The sequence below is a fragment of the Rattus norvegicus genome, chromosome 5 (assembly GCF_036323735.1).
Source record: "Rattus norvegicus strain BN/NHsdMcwi chromosome 5, GRCr8, whole genome shotgun sequence".
NCBI lineage: Eukaryota > Metazoa > Chordata > Mammalia > Rodentia > Muridae > Rattus > Rattus norvegicus.
This window is the reverse complement of record NC_086023.1, coordinates 149250344-149267553: the sequence shown is the minus strand read 5'-3', so window position 1 is coordinate 149267553 and position 17210 is coordinate 149250344. Positions and strand designations below refer to the sequence as shown.

Sequence of the window (17210 nt, the reverse complement as noted above, 5' to 3'; positions counted from 1 at the left end):
GCCCCCGAGTGAGAGAGAAGGCTGCCAGGGAGTTGAAGGACATCTGGTGTGGCCTTTAGAATGGTTTTAAAGCAACGAAGTATGGCAAAGCTGATGATCTCCCTCACTGTGCAGAGAGCACTTACCTAGCACACATGAAGCCCCAAGTTCAGCCCCCAGCCTAACATAAACCAGCAATGAGGTCACACATGGGACATTCCAGAGGTGGATGCAGGAGGATCAAAAGTTCAAGGCCGCCTTTGTCATTTCTGCTGTCTACTGCATTGTCCGGGCTACGAGAGAGCCTGTTTCAAAAGCAAAACAGAAGCTCAAAGCACCAAAACATAAACACCCCTGCAACCTCCGGAGCACAGGGCATACGCAGAGTTGGAGGCAGGGTGGGAACTCCCGAGACCCCTCTGCCTGCAGCCGCGGTCTAACAACCTCATTCTCCTCAGGCATGAGCAGACCGTGGTGGCTCGCGCACCTTAACTGAGCCCTAGAGGTGTCAGTGGACCTGCCCAAGGTCACCCTAGGAGCCAGAGGCAGAGCCAGCCTCATCCTTCTCCATCTGGACTCTGGCTTCTGTATCCTTGCTGCTGCCAGGCTGGGCACACACTGGCTGGTTGGCAGAGGCTCTCTGGGCTGCCGGGAGCAGATAAGTAGGATCCAGGGAGAGGGGACAAAAAGCTGGCTAACGCCATCAGCAATGGAGATAGGGTGTATCTGTGGAATGGCGATTGCATGTGTGGGATGGCCTATCCTGGGCTCAGGTTCAGATATTCTTTTTCTTCTGAAGTTCCTCCCAGAAGAGTGTCGTGAGACACAGTATTTTTAATGATCACTTAATGAGGAAGGACTGCGTGCCAGGAACGTTAGCTATTGAGTACCAGAATGTGCCAGACAAGGTTCTGGCACTTGGGATCTATCCTAGAACATTTCCTTCTTGGATCCCGGCAAGCAGCCGTCCGACTCCCTTTTAACTGACAAGAAGCTGTAATTAAAGTGAGTTGCCCGTGTCATTAGGTAAAGTGGGAGGGTGTGCTCTGAACTCAGGCCTCACTGTGAATGGGAAAGCCTCGTTGGAGGCTCCCTGCCGATGGCAGATCTCTGCACTTGTGCTCAGCAGAGGTCCCAAGAGGGCCCTCCAAGTAGGGTGCAGGTGTAGAGGCTGTAAGTGGGACTGCCGGAATGTGTTTGAGTCCCTAGGAATCTCTCCTGCAGGGAGAGAATGGGCTATGTGGTATATCATCCTTCCTCCTTGCAAACAGGGCCTCTGGTGAGGACAAGGTGGGTCACAGATGTAGTCAGGGTGTCACTGGGAGGCAGCCTCCATTAGACAGTCACTAAATCATATATCAGCCCCTGTCCAGGCTATCTCTGAAGCCCCTAAGACTGTTTCCGTCCCTAGCACCACGCTTTGTGCTTTCCCATCATGCTGTCCCATAACTGTGTCCTCTGGTCCTGTCCTTGGGGAGCCAGCACTCTCCTCAGGGCTCCCCCAGTTTGCATTTTGGTGTGGGTTGGAACAGAGCAGGATCTGAATAGGTTCCAGAACAGCCTGTGTTTCAAACATCAAATGGACAGAGTAGGGGGTTTGGTGCCAATCCCTGGGCTTGATGGGGCCTTGGGAGGGAGTTCCTGGGCCAGGGTCCTGAGATAAGTATTATGAGATGGGGGACTCTGGCATTTGCCATGACAACCTGTGACTTGATGTCCTCATCTGTGAAATGGGATTTTTTTTCAGTGTTGGAGCGTAAGCTCTGAGCCTTGGAGCACACTAGGCAAGTGTTTTTTTTTTTTGTTTTTTGTTTTTTTTTTTTTAACCAATCAGCAGCAGCCTTAATTCAATGCTTCTCATACACGCATTGGGTGTCCAGTGAGAGGGTGGCCTAGTTCCTTCATGAGCCCCATTGGCAGGGTCAGTCACAGTGGGAAGAGTGAGCCCTAGGCTTGCCTAGGTGTCCTGCCGGGGCCTCAGTTTCCTGCTGGGGATTCACCCTGTCTCTCCTTGTCCTTAGCTAGTCCCCTCCCTTGGCTGAGGTGTGTGCTTGGGGCTGCCTGCTCTGGGGTGGCAGAGGCTGCAGGGAAGAGTCTGAGGGTAGGGGACATCTGCGAAGGCCAGAGCAAGCGAGGATGAGGGAAAAGTGCCATTGAGTGTTTGAATATATGTGTCTGTGTATGCCAGTGTGATTCTGGGTGTGAGTGTATGTGAATTTGAGCGTATCTGTTTATGTGTGAGTGTGCATGTATGTGTGAGTGTGTGTGTGCACGTAGGCGTTTGTCTCTGAACGTGCATGTGAGGCTGCAAAAGCCGTGCATCCCTCAGGCTCTCCACCTACTTCTGCAGCACACTTCGAGAAGATTCTAGAAGGGCGTCTAGCCTGAGCTTACAGACACTACATCTGGTCAGCCTTTAGATTGAGGATGGCCCCTTGACCTGTGTGGTCCCTTCCTCTTGGTAACATTGCTGTTTCTTTTTGCACGCTGCCAGGAGGGACCGCTATGCCTACTCTTACTACCCGTGAGTAGTTCTGACCACCCAAGGTCCCCGGGGTCCGCCCTTCCCACCACTCCCTCCTCCTCAACGTTGGCTCCTTTCCATGACCACTCTCCCTGTTGGTATTATTCCTCTGCCACAACACTGTCTCTAGAGCGACCTGGCACTCTATTCCTCCCCAGTTACCCTGCAGCTAACATCTGGGTTTCCATGACCTCTCTCCACTGAGGTTCACCCCACCCCCAGCTTCCTGAACCTGTCTCCCACCCTGCTGGTTCTCAGCACCAGCCCCCAGTTTTTCTTCCCTTCACTCTGAGGAATTGCTGACACGGCTGCTTCCCCTCCTGTGATTTTTGTGCAGATAATTTTTGAACCTAAATTCAGAACTTTTGAGTGTGTGCATTAAATTCCATCTGCCTCCTCTCACACTGAGATCAGCCGGAGGCCAGTGGAGTCAGGTGTCCCCTCCTCAACCCTCATGCTCTGTCTCCTGTGGGCCGGATGGGTTTGATTTTGTAATTTTTCCAAGGAGGCTGACAGCCCCTGGCTTGGACTAGAGCCTTGCGGTGCACCACTGGAGACCGCCTTCTAGGCTGGTATCCGCTCGCTGAAGGGCTCTCTTGGGTCTCATTTTTCAGTCAGCTTGGCAGGGTCTTCTCAGTCTCCACATGGGTCCTAGGTCATTTCCATGTGGGCTTCTTGCCCTTTCAGCCATCGAGAGGCACAGCTGTGCTCTCTGCCTCTTCTCTCTCCCAGGTGCCTGGGAGTCACAACCTAAGGTTTCAACCTATAAAGGGTCCCAGGCAGGGCTGCTCTCTTCCCCTGCCCCCCTCTGCACTCATTTGCTGGCCAGGCAGGTGACAGGGTTCCACGGTGGGCGTTCCCTGAAAGACCCCTGAGCTGGCAGAGCAGACCTTGGCCTGCCCTCAGAAGGCCTGGTTCTCCTGAAGGTTAGAGGGAGCTCCCAGGCAGGGATCTTGTGGGAGGCGGGTGGTTGAGGCTGTATGGCCTAATCTTCTTCTGGTTTGTGTATGGTGGCTCTGCAGTGGCACCTAATTAGGCCAAGTGAATGACTGCCTCCTGACATTTTGGTGGCAGGAGGGATAGAGAACAAGGTCCCAGCTCATGGTGGCTGTGACCCTTCCACATCTAAAGGTGCATTTGCAGTGCTGCAGACCCCTGACTCCAAGGCTCTCAGAGCTGGGCCTTCCCTCACACCTCTGGGTGCTGTGGGCCCCACCCCCACTGCAGGGTCTTGTCCCCTTCTGCAGGAAGCCAGTGAACATGGCAAAAGCCACGGTCAACTATCGCCAGGAGAAGACCCACATGATGACTGCTGTGGACCGTAGCTTCACAGATCAGAGCACTCTGCAGGAGGATGAGCGGCTGGGCCTGTCCTTCATGGATGCTCCTGGCTACAGCCCTCGGGGTAAGAACTGGCCTTCCCCACCCCCAGGCTCACAGGTCACAGGTCACAGGTCACAGGACAGAGTCCTGTCCTGGACATTATACCTCCTGTGTATCAGCGAGTCCTGTCCTGGACATTATACCTCCTGTGTATCAGCGTTGGCCCTGAAATCCAGAGAATACATGGGCTGTGCTGACACTGGGCTTGGAGGGGCTGAGAGGAACTCTGCCAGAGCAGCAGTGAAGGGGATGGGCATGCCTTCGCCTCTACTGTTTGCCTGATTGGGATCGAGTACCTGGGGGCAATGTGTGGAGACAGCCAGTCACGCAGACCCAGGCTGGCCACAGAATCTCTTCTTCATAAGGCTGTCCGACCTAGGGCAGGTTGCTTCATTAGGCTCTCTAGACGACTGTTTCTCCACGTATGAAATGGGAGGAAGGCCATCTTTGCTGGTCGAGGACCCATTCCCCACAGGGCTGCTATGACGTCCAGATGAGATAGCGTTTGTAAACAGCTTGTCCCAATTGCCAGAGCAAAGTGAGTCAGCCCTTGACTCCTTCTGCTTTCCATCTCTTTATATAGTGTTCATTTACACAAAAGCTAATAAGGAAAGCCACTGAAACCCTCCCTATGCCTGACATCGTAACTGTACGAGTACCAGTGAACCATGGGCTTCCGACTCAGCACTGTAGCAGGGTGCTGATCCAGCTACACCCCTGCCACCCTCTCGTATAAAGACTCCCCTGAAATTTGTATCCACAGTTATCTGGCCTTTTTTCTTAAAAGATTTATTTATTCTTATTTTATGTGTCTGCCTATATGTGTGTATGTGTATCCTGTGATTGCAGTACCAGAAAAGGACAGTAGGGGGCGATGGAACCCCTGGAGCTGGTGTGGGTGCTGGGAACGGATTCTGGGTCCTCTGGGAAAGCAGCCTGTCCTGGGGCTGGGAGGTAGTACAGTGGCAGAGTGCTTACCTAGCTCACAGGAGGCCATGGGTTCGAACCTCAGCACTGCCCACCAAAACAAAACACCACCACCAAAAGAGCACTGAGCTCGTGACATCTGAGCCATCTCTCCAGTCTAGCTATCCTTCTGTCTGGCCTTTAAAGTCCAGATGTACCACACATACGTACTCACTTTCTAGCTTTATAAGAAGGAACCCAAACTCTATTCTCCCAAGCCTATATCACGTTCTCATATTTGCCCATGTAGACATTGGCCGTGGCTCATGAACTGTTGTCAGATGTATAGTTCTCCGCTGTGTGACTATGTCACGGTTGTGTTCTTTGTGACATTCATTTGTCGGGCTTCTGGTTTCCTGTTCCCACAATGAGAGCTCTATCACTCAGGTCTTCAGACACTTCCGCATGTGAGAGCCTAGAGGTGGACTCCCTGGATGATGAAATGTGTGTTCCTCCAGCCTTGTCAGACAGGGCTAGGATGTTTCCCAAAGCAGTTTGCTTTGCTCCTTCTGGTGTGAAATCCTGCACATCAGGATTAAAATTCGCCAGCCTCCTTCCCGTTGTGGGGCTGGTTTGTATGGAAGGGTGATTTTCTATAGTTCCCGTTTTGCGTTTCTCCCAGTGCTAATGAGGCTGAATAGATTTTCCAGTCATGATTGGCATTCAGGCTTCTTCTTCTGTGAAATGCCTGCACGTCTTTCACCACTTTTTTTTTTTTTTTTTGGTTGCTTTCTTAGTGGTTTTTAGGAGTTCTTTATATACTCAGGATAATAATCACTCCTCACTTATGAATTGCAAATATCGGTTCCCAGTTTGTCGCCCATCTTTCTAGGTTATTTATAGCATCTTCAGAGGAATAGGAAAGTCTTTATTTTAATACCCTCACATTTGTCAATCCTTTCTTCCGCGACTTCTGCTGTCTGTGTTTCCTTAGAATTTTTCCCAGGGGCTGGGGAGATGACTCTGTCCGTAAAGTGGTTGCCGCCCAAGCATGAGGACCCAAGTTCAAGCCCCAGAACTTACCTTTAAAAGGCCAGGCAAGGGTTGGAGAGATGGTTCAGCTGTAGGGTCCGTGGTGTTCCCAGGCCACCTAGTGGCGCTCAAGTGGTGGGCTCTAGGTCCCGAGAGAGATTGTCTTGAAAGACAAGGTGGAAAGTTATAAAGGAAGACACCCAACGTTGGCCTCTGTCTTCCATAAGTATGTTCACTGGAGCCTTCTCATACATGTGTACCCGCCCACAACCCCGTCCACAGCTCGCCCTCAGTCCCATCCAAGCCCCGCCCACAGCCCCACCCACAGCCCGCCCTCAGCCCTACCCTAGCCCCGCCCACAAGAGAGTGTGCACGCCCTCCCCCACCCCTCACACGCGGCATGCATCTTTAACCATTTTTTAAAAAACCCTTTGTTCCTTCAAACTTCCCATCTTCCAATTCATATTTAAATTTTTCTCTGGAATCTATTTTTATGTGTGGTGTGAATTAAGGGTTTTCTTTTATCCACAGGGATAACGAGCAGCTTCTGTATCGTTTTCTTTCGTAAGAATTTTGTTTTGATTTATTTTCTGTGCGTACAGTGTGAGGTGGGGGAGGGGACGGGGGAGCTTGAGCCACTGAGACCATGAGGCAACCGGAAGACAACTTTGCCGAGTCTGCATTTAGGTGGGTTTGGGGGATCCAGCTCGGGTCACCAGGTCGGGGTGGCAAGTGCCTTTACCTGCTGAGCTAGCTCTTGGGACCCTAAGTCTTTATTGATTTATAGAGTGGTCCCTGTCAGTCTTTCACAGTTCCGTAATGTGTGGATTGGTTTCTGGCACTTTTCTATTAGACCGGTTTTCTGTTTCCTGGGCTGAGATCACAGGATGCTCACAGCTGTCTTGGTGACTTTGCTCTTTATGGCTTTTGTCTTCAATCTCTTTGTTACAAATTTCAGAATCATAGTTTCGAGTGGCTTCATACCAAATCTATGGGTCAGTTTTAAGATGGCAATCTTTCCGTTCCCGAACGATGTATACGGACATGACCTGTATCACCTACTTATTTACATCTCCTGTGGCTGAAAGTATATTTCCCCGTAAGCTCTTGTACATCTTCAGTGACCTACATCTTCAAGGCCCTTACTTTTTTGCTACTGAGGATTGAACCCAGGGCTCAGTACATGCTGAGCACGGCGTTTTACCACTAACCTGTGCCATCCCCAGGCCTCTGACTTAAGAATTTACAATTACATGACTTACTTGATAGTTTGGTTGCTTATTTATTTGTGTGTGTGTGTGTGTGTGTGTGTGTGTGTGTGTGTGTGTGTGTGTGTGTAAGTCAAAGGACAACTTTTGGCAGTCAGTTCTTTCCTTCTATTTTGTGGGTCCGTGGAATTGAACACAGGTCATCAGACTTAGTGGCAAGCGCCCTTTACCTCCAAAGCCACTTTATGGGTTTTTGTTTTTTGACTGCTATTGCACACAGTGCTCTTTAAAATATCCCCTTCCCTTCCCCTCTCCACTATTTATTTTTTTTTTTCTCTTTCTCTTTTGGAAATAGGATGTATTCCTGGCTGTCCTGGAACTCACATTGTAGATCAGCTTAGCCTTCAACTCACAGACAGCCTCCTGCCTCTGCCTCCAGACTGCCAGGATTAATGGTGTGCGCTAACACTTCCCCAGGTTGGGGTTGATATTTTGATATGTGGCTTGACCTTAAATTCATACTCTTCCATGGATACTCTATTTAGTTCTAATATATCTGTAGAATCTCTCTGGTTTCCCAGTGGAGTCTGACTGTTTGGAGATACCAGAACTTCTGCTTCTTCTTGGCAGTGGTTCTCAGCCTTCCTAATGCTGTGACCCTTTAATCCAGTGCCTCGTGTCGTGGTGACCCCCAACCATAAAATTATTTCATTGTTACTTCATAACTGTAATTTTGCTACTCTTGTGAGTCATACTGTAAATATCTGATAAGCAGGATACCTGATATGCCACCCCAAGGGGGTCGAGACCCCAGGGATTGAGAACCACTGGTCTTTCCGTGACTTTCTGGACATCTCCAGTGGGCACTTGTAGTATTAGACTGAGTGGGGGTTTTAATAGCAGGAATCCTTGTCTTGTTTTCTTGGCCTCAAAAAGATGCTTCCAACATTGAAACATAGAGAACAGTTTGCTGACAGTTTGGGGGTCGAAATGTTAGGCTCACAGTTCCCTTCAGTTTTCAGCTGCTAAGTGGGCTTTAGACTAAACACTCATTAGACTTACCAGGCACCAGGCCCCTGCTCTATTTACTGCAGTGGCTGTGGCTTCCCTTTTGTTTGTTAAGGAAGAGAGCGGCGTTTTTACATTTTCTAATATACTGTACTTATTGTCCAAGCTCTTCAAGCGGTCTTTCTGGGTGGGGTCTTCTGGCTAATGGTTCTGCTTTGTACTACTCCTCTCTGGTTTTGGTACCCAGATTTTATTTTAAATGCACTGGGTTTCTGCTCTTTTCCCTTTATCACGGAAGGTTTGAATAATTCACTTCTGCAGAATTTGGCTGTTGTTTTCTTCACGGAAAGATTTAAAATTTCTTATTTTAAAAGTAGATCACATTTGGCAGGGTGCGGTGACCCACGCCTTTAATTCTGGCACTTTGGAGGCAGAGGCAGGCAGATCTTTGTGAATTTGGGTCCAGCCTGGTCTACAGAGTGAGTTCCAGGACAGCCAGGCCTGTCTCATATCAGTCGACATAAAGACCGTTAAGACTCTTTAAAAAAAGAGTGAGTGTCGAGGTGGGCACAGGCTTTGCTGATGAGTGTCATTGGGAAATGTGGATGTGCGGGTGGAGGGAGAGGATAGGAGGGCGAAATGGAGCTCCTCTCTTAGGGAACTCAAGGACTAATTGGGGAGTCCAGGGTGACCCTGGGAAACGGGGGTCAGGGCAGCTACCATGTGGGTCCTGGAGACCAGCAGTGCTATCAAGAGTTTTGACAAGTTGTGACTCTATTACATTTTTATGTACACATTTTTCTGTGTATACGCATGTGGGCACATGAACGCCACTGTATACATGTGTGGGGTCAGCAGACAACTCCTAAGAGTTGGTTTTCTCCTTTTACTATGTGGGTTTTCAGGATTTGAACTCAGGTCGGCAGACTTGGTGATGGGCACCTCGGCTCCCGGAGCCATCCCGCCAGCCCAAGATTTAAAACTCATGGTCAGCTTCTTCACAGGAGTCAGGCCTTCAGACTCGCTGCTTTTAAGTCACTTTTTATTTTTCCATATGTCTATAAAACACCGCATGTATGTCTGACAATGACGCGCGGGGTGTCCCTTTATCAGGGGCTTCGTCTGTTTCATGTGAGCTTTCTTTCTTTCTTTCTTTCTTTCTTTCTTTCTTTCTTTCTTTCTTTCTTTCTTTCTTTCTTTCTTTCTTTCTTTCTTTCGGTTCTTTTTTTCCGGAGCTGGGGACCGAACCCAGGGCCTTGCGCTTCCTAGGCAAGCGCTCTACCACTGAGCTAAATCCCCAGCCCCTCATGTGAGTTTTCAAGGCCAATGTATACCTGTTTTCTGTTCGTCCTCTGCCTCTGTGAACTCTGTGAACATCGCTTAGTGATTATCAACCTTCATGTAAAAAGAGGGAAAGGTAGGGCTGTGGTTGTGGCCCCAGTGGGTGGCTGAAGGGCCCACCTGATGTGACGGAAGCTTCTGCAGAGAGCATTGCATATACAGGGGGTGCTGATTCCTCCTGTAGCCCCTCTAGCATTTGGATGGGGGGAAGGGAGGAGTCAACCCTTGGTCATACAAGGAGGCTTAGTCCCACCCCCAGCCCCATGCAGCACACACAAAGATGTGTGCCCAAATCATGGCTCTGCTACCTTTCACTATTTGACCCGGGCAAGTGATTTCCCCTCTCTGAGCCCTCTTTTTCTTCATTTTTTGGTGTTTGTTTGCTCATTTATTCATTGCTGAGGTAGGTCTCAGGTGGTCCCGGCTGGCCTCAAAGTCCTTGTATAAGCCAGGGTGACTCTTCCCTTCCAGTGACTCCAGGTTACGACCTCTGGAAAACCTCCTTGTGCTTCATCTACTGCCTGTTGGATAGCCTCCCCTTTCTCATATTTTCCAGATATCAGAGACCCAATTTTGGTTTACAACAGAAAACCACATTGTATCTATTAGATCTTCTCAGTGCTCTTATTAAAGTAACTTCAGTAGGAATAGTTTATTTTGGGCGTTGCACTAGATTTAGTCCCTCTGTGTGCGAAGGGTGCAGTGGAGAACCACACACACCAGGCCACCAGGAATAGAGGTGTTGCCTGCCCATGCCGACTTGCTCCCTCTTCCTCCTCACCAGGACTGCAGCCCATCTCCACCCACCCCACTCCCTGCACTGGATTTATAGGTATAGGCTTCCATACCCGACTTTTATGTGGGAATCATGCCTCCAAGGCCGGCTTTACCCATGGAGCCCTCTTCCCAGTCCCTGAGTAACAACCAACTGGCTGGTGGGTGAGTGGGTTGATCCTTGGGGCGGAGCTTGGGATGGGGTGGGAAGTGCTTCTCTAATCCCACATCATGGGGACCTGGCACAGGATCCCATCCTCTCCCTGGGGCCATTTGTAGAATATTCTGCGTTGTTCTAGGGCTCAGCTGTAAGGTAGGTGCCTGGATTCGGCTTTGGCTTCGCATCTGGGTTTCAGCCTGGTCCTTGGTCATCAGAAATGGACTACACCTATGTGCCTGCTCATCATGTGGGCTGATTAGGCTCTGTGGATGAGCTGTCAATCTCCTGTCACTCTTGCTTGAGTCTCTTCCTACCTGGTGATCACTTAGTGAGCCATTGGCTCTGTGTCTGCAGCAACCCCTGAGCTCCCAGTCTCCTTGATGGTCTGAGTTCTTTGAGCCAGGAGAAATTTTTTTGTGTATGCCTGTGTGTGTGTGTGTGTGTGTGTGTGTGTATGTGTGTGTGCACGTGCGTGCATGTGTGTCTGTCTGTCTACATGTGTGTGTGTATTTGTGCATATACATGTGCATGTGAATTTGTGTGTATGTGTCTATATGTGTGTGTATATTTGTGTATATGTGTGTTTGCATGTGTAATGTGTGTGTATATCTGCATTTGGAGGCCAGAGGTTGACATCAGGTGTCTTCTTCAGTTACTCACTTCCTGAGAGGTCTATCGCTGACCCTGTCTGTAGATCACTATTAGGCTATACTGTTTGGCCGCTGAGTCACCAGGGATCCCACTGTCTCTGCCTCACAGTGCATGCCTTCATGCCTGGAATTTTTTTTTTTTTTTTTGGTTCTTTTTTTCGGAGCTGGGGACTGAACCCAGGGCCTTGCGCTTCCTAGGCAAGCGCTCTACCACTGAGCTAAATCCCCAACCCCCATGCCTGGATTTTTAACTCAATTGCTGTGGATTGAACTCGGGTCCACATGGTTTGTGTAGCAAGTGCTTTGCTGGCTGAGCCATCTCCCCAGCCCCGGGAGCCCTTCTTGAAGTCTCCTGCGTTGTCCACTTGTGTAGTTGTGGCTGCTTCTTGGAACCAGTTTTGCAGGCTGGGCCAGTGTCTCATGATGGAGAAGGACCAGGTGTTCAGTTAGCCAGCTGCCCTGGCTTTTGGGGACTCAGAGACTCCCTTTCCTGGAAACGGCTAACAATGCCAGCAATTGCCATGGGTGGCACTGCCTGGTGCCAGGCTCTAAATGCCTCGAAGATGGCGTCTTATTTAACAAACACATCACCATGTTGAGCGGAATCAGTTTTTACTTCATTTGACATGTGGAAGTGGACGTTCAGACAGACTGAGTAGCCTCCTCAAGGTCATATGCAGAACTGGGATTTGATCTGAGATCTGCCTAACTCCAGAGCCTCTGTCAGCCCCCTGAGGACTTTTCATAAAACACAAAGAGCCGTGCTTGGCGAGAGATGGGAAGCGGCCTTCCTTCCATTCATCTCTTGAATATTTCAAATGCACGCAGACATGCTGGAAGCCCTGAGAGGTCTCATAGGGAAGACACATACTTATTTTTGTTTACGTCAGAACTGGACAGACTCCTTTAAACACAGATCTCCTCCTCTATCTAACTTACGTGTTTGCTTAACGTGTTTGTGTGTATATAGGTGTTCATATGTGCAGTTGTATGTTCATGTAAGCCTACAAATGTGTGTGTATGTGTAAGTGTTCACATGTGCCTGTATACATGTGTGTGAGCACTCCACATGTGTATACATGTGTGTGGAAGTATCCATGTGTCCATGTACATGTATGTGTGTAAATGCTCATGCACATGAAGTATGTGTGTGCGTATGTGTATGTGTTTGTGTGCACATGCATCATGCATATTTACCATACTTACCAGTATGACATGAGTCCTGTCTTTCCTCTTTGGATCTCAGCTTCCCCGTCTGTAAGATTAAGGGTGTGGAGCCTCTGACTACGTGGTGAACTGGTAACTGACCAGTTCTCCGGCTGTCAGCCACCAGAACTCAGGATCAAACACAGGAGACGCTTGTTCTCTGTTAAGCTGGACACATGTTAGGACTAAAGCTGCTGAGAGAAGGAATGGCAAAATAGGAAGTCGCTGCCATGGCCTTGAGGTCCTGCCCGGAAACAGTCTGCAGACGTTGGCATAGGGCTCTGAGGGGCGGTCTCCCTGATTTGACTGGATTCTGGGGAGTTCCTAGAGGAGCATAGGTCCACACTGGAGAAGGCCTCGGGGGGGGGGGGCATTCTGGCTGAGTCATGGAGGATACATATGAGTTCTCGTAGTGTAAAGGCCAGGAGAGAAGGGTATTGAGGGATCAGCATGCAGCATCGGGCCCAAGGAGGGAAGAACAGGCACCGGCTAGAGATCCCTTCCAGGCCAGGCCGGTGAGAAATGTAAAGGACAGGTCTCCAGTCAGCCATGTAGCCTTTGCTGAGAGGAGGTAGGAGACACACAGTGAGGGAAGCTCCAGGTAGGAGAAACAGTGGCTACTTTCCTCAGTCTTAGATCCTAACTCTGGAACCGGGGTGGGATCACCTCGGGGATGCTGATTCTGAATGCTAGGGAGGCAGTGTGTCTGTCTGGCAAGGTCTGGGGTCTGTGGAGTCCCCTTGTCTGGGCCACTGCCTCTGCTGACAATAGAAATGTTGGCTCAGGAGAAACACTCTATGAGGTGCCTGGCATTGTTGGTGGAGGGGGTGTCTGCGCAAGCTAATTTTACATTGCTCGACTTTGAATGGGGTGATTGCTGGGAGTTGCCAATGTTCCAGATTGTTCTCTAGAAGGGGGGATGCGGTGGTCATGTCCAGGGCTCTGCGAATGCTGCCTGTGCAGGTCGAACAGCAAAACCTGGCAGGGTGGTGTGAAGTTGCCGTGGCATCACAGGGCGATGGAGCCACGAGGGCCCTTGGGTCACCTCAGCTGACCGGTTTATTTTGTGAATGGGAAACCTAAGATGCAGAAGGGAAACACTGGCGGGGCTCATCGGGGCGGCATGCTAAGCTTGATGCCAAGGAATGATCCATTGGCCCTCCATGTTGGCTGTGCTCCCTGGCTCTAGGGGCTGTGGAGTATGCAAATATGTGAGGGCCCCTTTCCCTTCCTGCAGGAGACCAGAGAAGCAGTGGGGTCACTGAGGCCAGTAGCCTCCTGGGGGGCTCTCCTCGGCGCCCCTGTGGCCGGAAGGGCTCCCCGTATCACACAGGGCAGCTTCACCCTGCAGTACGAGTGGCTGACCTGCTGCAGCACATCAACCAGATGAAGACAGCCGAGGGCTACGGCTTCAAGCAAGAGTACGAGGTGCGCCCGGCCCGCTCCCCTCACTGTGGAGGAAACTCTCAGGCCAGCCCTGGCTGGACCCGTACGCTGACAGTCCCCAAGGCGACCTAACACTTTGACCTTGACTCTGACCTGTACTTCAAGCTTAGACTGTCTGACTGTTCACTGTTCCATCTCATCTCCACCCTGATCACGAACAAGTCTTACCCTGCCTCGGGTTGGAGTCCCATCAATGCTGACCTTGACCTAATCCCGGTCTGACATTATTAACTCCCGACCTTCATCTGATTGGATTCCAGTCACTCTTGTCTGGACACCAGCGCTACCTCCACTTAAACTTAATCTCAACCTTGATCTTGATCATTTAATCTTTCCTCTCTTCCCAGTTCAAACTCAGGGTTCTGTATCCTCACCTCTGTGAACTCTGACCTCCCTTTGGCTCATCTTTCCCTTCCCTCTACACACACCTGACGATTATGGTGCCCTACTCCCACCCTGCCTTCGTCCTTCCCCTTGTGGGGAGGGGTCCCGGGAGTCTTGGGGTCTCTCTCCCCCACTGACTACCACTCTCCCTTTGGCAGAGTTTCTTTGAAGGCTGGGATGCCACCAAGAAGAAAGACAAGCTGAAGAGCGGCCGGCAGGAGCCAGTGTCTGCCTGTGAGTTCCGGGGAAGGGGCCGGAACTCACAGCGACAGGAGGAAGTGAGGAAGGGGAAGCATGACCAGCCATAGCACCCTGGCTGCTGTGATTGACAGGATCTTAGAGATGAGGGAACAAGTTTGGGAGGACGAGACCTCAGCTGAAGGTCACACAGAGAATCGCTGCTCCTCTTCCTCAGCTCCACACCTAGACTCTAACCCTCGGCCCATCCTCATGGTGTTCGGAGTTCATTGGTCAGCTCTGAGCCCTTGTAAAGGTCACCTGGCATTCCTGTTGACCCTTCCCCTAGTCTCCAGGAGATCTCCTCCAGGCTGTGTGTGGCACAGCGCTCTCTGCTGCTCTGTCCACAGATGACCGACACCGAGTGAAGCTGCACCCGATGCTGGGAGACCCTGATGCCGACTACATCTCTGCCAACTACATAGACGTGAGTGCCCAGCCCCGCCCTTTCTCCTCATCTGTCCCTGTCCCACCAGGATTGGCAGGACAGAAACCTACCAGAGAATAAAGGAGGATCTGAGTTGCTGAGTTGCATTTGGTGCCAGGGAACTCAGAATGGGGAGCTGAGGGTAGGTGTTGACCTTCAGGGAAACACCCCGAGGGCTGTGCTCACCCAATGTGGAGGTAGAACAAGGTCTGGGAGCAGACAGGGTGACTGAGGGGTGGGAGCTGCCTCAGCAAGGGGCCGAGAGATTGGAGGAGGGATTCTCATGGTTTCTGTAGTGAAACTGAAGAGGTTATGCAGGACTAAATGGTAAAGGCCTTGGGTGTCAGGCTAAGGGCTTGGGCCAGCTCCCAGGGCCATCAGGATTTGGCTTTGATTTGACATGCGATCCTTCAGATATAGCGAGGTGTGTTTACTGAGCACATACTGTGTGCCAGCACAGCGATCAAAGACTTTCTATGCAATCTCACATTTCATATAACTCACCCTGTATTACGTGACCTCACCTTACAGGAGAGGAAGCTGGAGGTCAGAGAGGCGAAGCTACCAGTTCTGGGTCACACAGTTAGACCAGTAAAGAAAAGACGCAAGCCCCAGCTTGGCTGTCCCCTCAGTCTCTGCTGCTGACCATTTGACTGTCCTGATATTGGATCTGGCTGGACTGAGGGGAGGGACAAAGAGAAGGCAGGTTCCCCAGGGGTGGATGGGGGTGTTGATGGGAACTGGGCAAGGCCCAGGGCCTCGACTGCATTTCGTGCAGCAAGCTGAGATTGAAGGAGCATCTTTTAATTGTGCAGGAAATGCGTTCACCGCACCCAGGCACCAGGCTAGAGCTGAGAACACAGACCCGTGACCATTACTTTTTTTTTTTTAAGTGATACATAGATTCTAGTAGGGGAAACAGGTTAACACCCAAGGAAATATGCAAGAAATTCATTTCAGATTAGCTGGGAACACATAGGCAAGCAGAAAGGTGTCACATAGCCAGTTAGTGGCTTGTTAGGCTGTAGTCGCAGAGGAAGGGGAGGGACACTCAGGTACCAACAGGGAAGTCGAAGGCCCAGGAGGAAGCCACAGTTTACCAGGGCTGAGGTCGTCAGGATCTCTGGAGAAGTCTCTCCCATCTTTCTCCTGGAGTTGAGTGCACCACCCCCGCTTCCCAGATCCTTTGCCTTCTCCCTGCCCCCATCCTGTTCCTTGCCTGGGGTAAGAGCCAGGCCTGGCCTCACAGGCTTGGGCAGCATGGGGACAGTGGACCTTTCTCATTGGGGTTCCATCTGGTTGGTTTCTCTCGGGCCCTGGCAGGGACATGCCTATCCCTCTCTCTGGTCTCCTCTGTTCTGCCTGCCAGCTCACACCACCCTTTCTGGCCTCTCCTGTGCCCCACCCACTTCCACTCACCTCTGGCCTAACATCTGTCTCTTTTGCTTTGTTCTGTTCCCTCACTGGAATCATTAAGATTCGGATAAACCGACAAGTAAGTATCTCTCCCTCCTCCTCCTCCTCCTCCTCCTCTTCCTCCTCTTCTTCTTCCTCCTCTTCCTCTTCCTCCTCCTCCTCTTCCTCCTCCTCTTCCTCTTCTTCCTTCTCCTCCTCTTCCTCCTCTTCTTCCTCCTCTTCCTCCTCCTGTCTGGTAGACTGGCTGTGTCCTGGGTTCTCTCACAGGCTCTGTCTGTCTGTCTGTCTCTTTCTCTTTCCCTCCTTCCCTTCTCCTGGCACCAAACACCAGCCACCCATTCCAGCGTCTGCCAGGGGCTGCCACAGCTAAAGACTCTGTCTCCCTGCTGGGAGACATTCCCTGCCACCCTTAGCTCTCTCCACAAAAGCAGCTATATTGGGGTGCTGGTCACTGCTGTCACCTTCGGCCTCCTGTGAGCTTCCCCACCTCTGTGCCTTCTGCAAAGCTCTTGGTATGTGTAGTGGGGAAGCTGCCCTCTGTGGCCTTGTCTCCACTACTGAGAGGCTGAGATCTTCTGACAGGCCTGGGTCAGTCCTCTTTAAATTCATCTCCCTAGTGTTCAAATCCTTTTGCGGTCAGTTTGCTTAAAGCTCAATCCCAATCATTTTGCCCTCCATTTAGCCCCAGTTTGGATGTGCTTCCGCACCCCCCCAAATTAATTTGAATATCAGTTTAAAAATTGTAATATCTCCTGCCCTTTGGGGGAATTAAAAAGGGCTGAGGACAACTCAGTTAGTGGAGTGCTGGCCAAGTGTGAATGAGACCCAGCATCATATAAAAACTGGGTACAGTGGCCACCCCTTTAATCCTAGCCTTAGGAGGCAGGGGCAGGTGGATCTCTGAGTAGGAGGCCAGCCTGGTCTACAGATCAAGTTCCAGGACAGCCAAGGGCTATGTAGAGAGACTTGTCTCAAAAAGTAAGGAAACAAAACAAAAAATGAAAGAAAAAAGAAAGAAAGGAAGGAAGGAAGAAAGGGAAACCCTAATTAATTTAGCCATCTTATTCATAATCATCATCATTAATTTTGATTTTTCGAGATGGAGTCTCTCTCTGTAGCTAGGCTGGCT

The 17210-nt window shown here is 50.6% G+C and overlaps 1 protein-coding gene across 11 annotated transcripts in view; it reads left to right on the top strand.

The window, feature by feature from the left end:
• Ptpru (protein tyrosine phosphatase, receptor type, U) overlaps positions 1-17210 on the top strand; it is a 74234-nt gene that overhangs the window by 41304 nt on the left and 15720 nt on the right. For 5 of the 11 annotated variants that reach the window (XM_017593121.3, XM_039109156.2, XM_017593120.3 and 2 more), the window contains 6 exons: positions 2474-2503; positions 3751-3908; positions 13409-13599; positions 14160-14235; positions 14589-14665; positions 16143-16160. In XM_017593121.3, the coding sequence (XP_017448610.1) occupies positions 2474-2503; positions 3751-3908; positions 13409-13599; positions 14160-14235; positions 14589-14665; positions 16143-16160 (550 nt within the window). Of the gene's footprint in view, positions 1-437; positions 1804-2473; positions 2504-3750; positions 3909-13408; positions 13600-14159; positions 14236-14588; positions 14666-16142; positions 16161-17210 lie in introns of those variants that run through there. The other 6 variants (NM_001191575.2, XM_039109155.2, NM_001415049.1 and 3 more) reach the window with 4 other exon arrangements.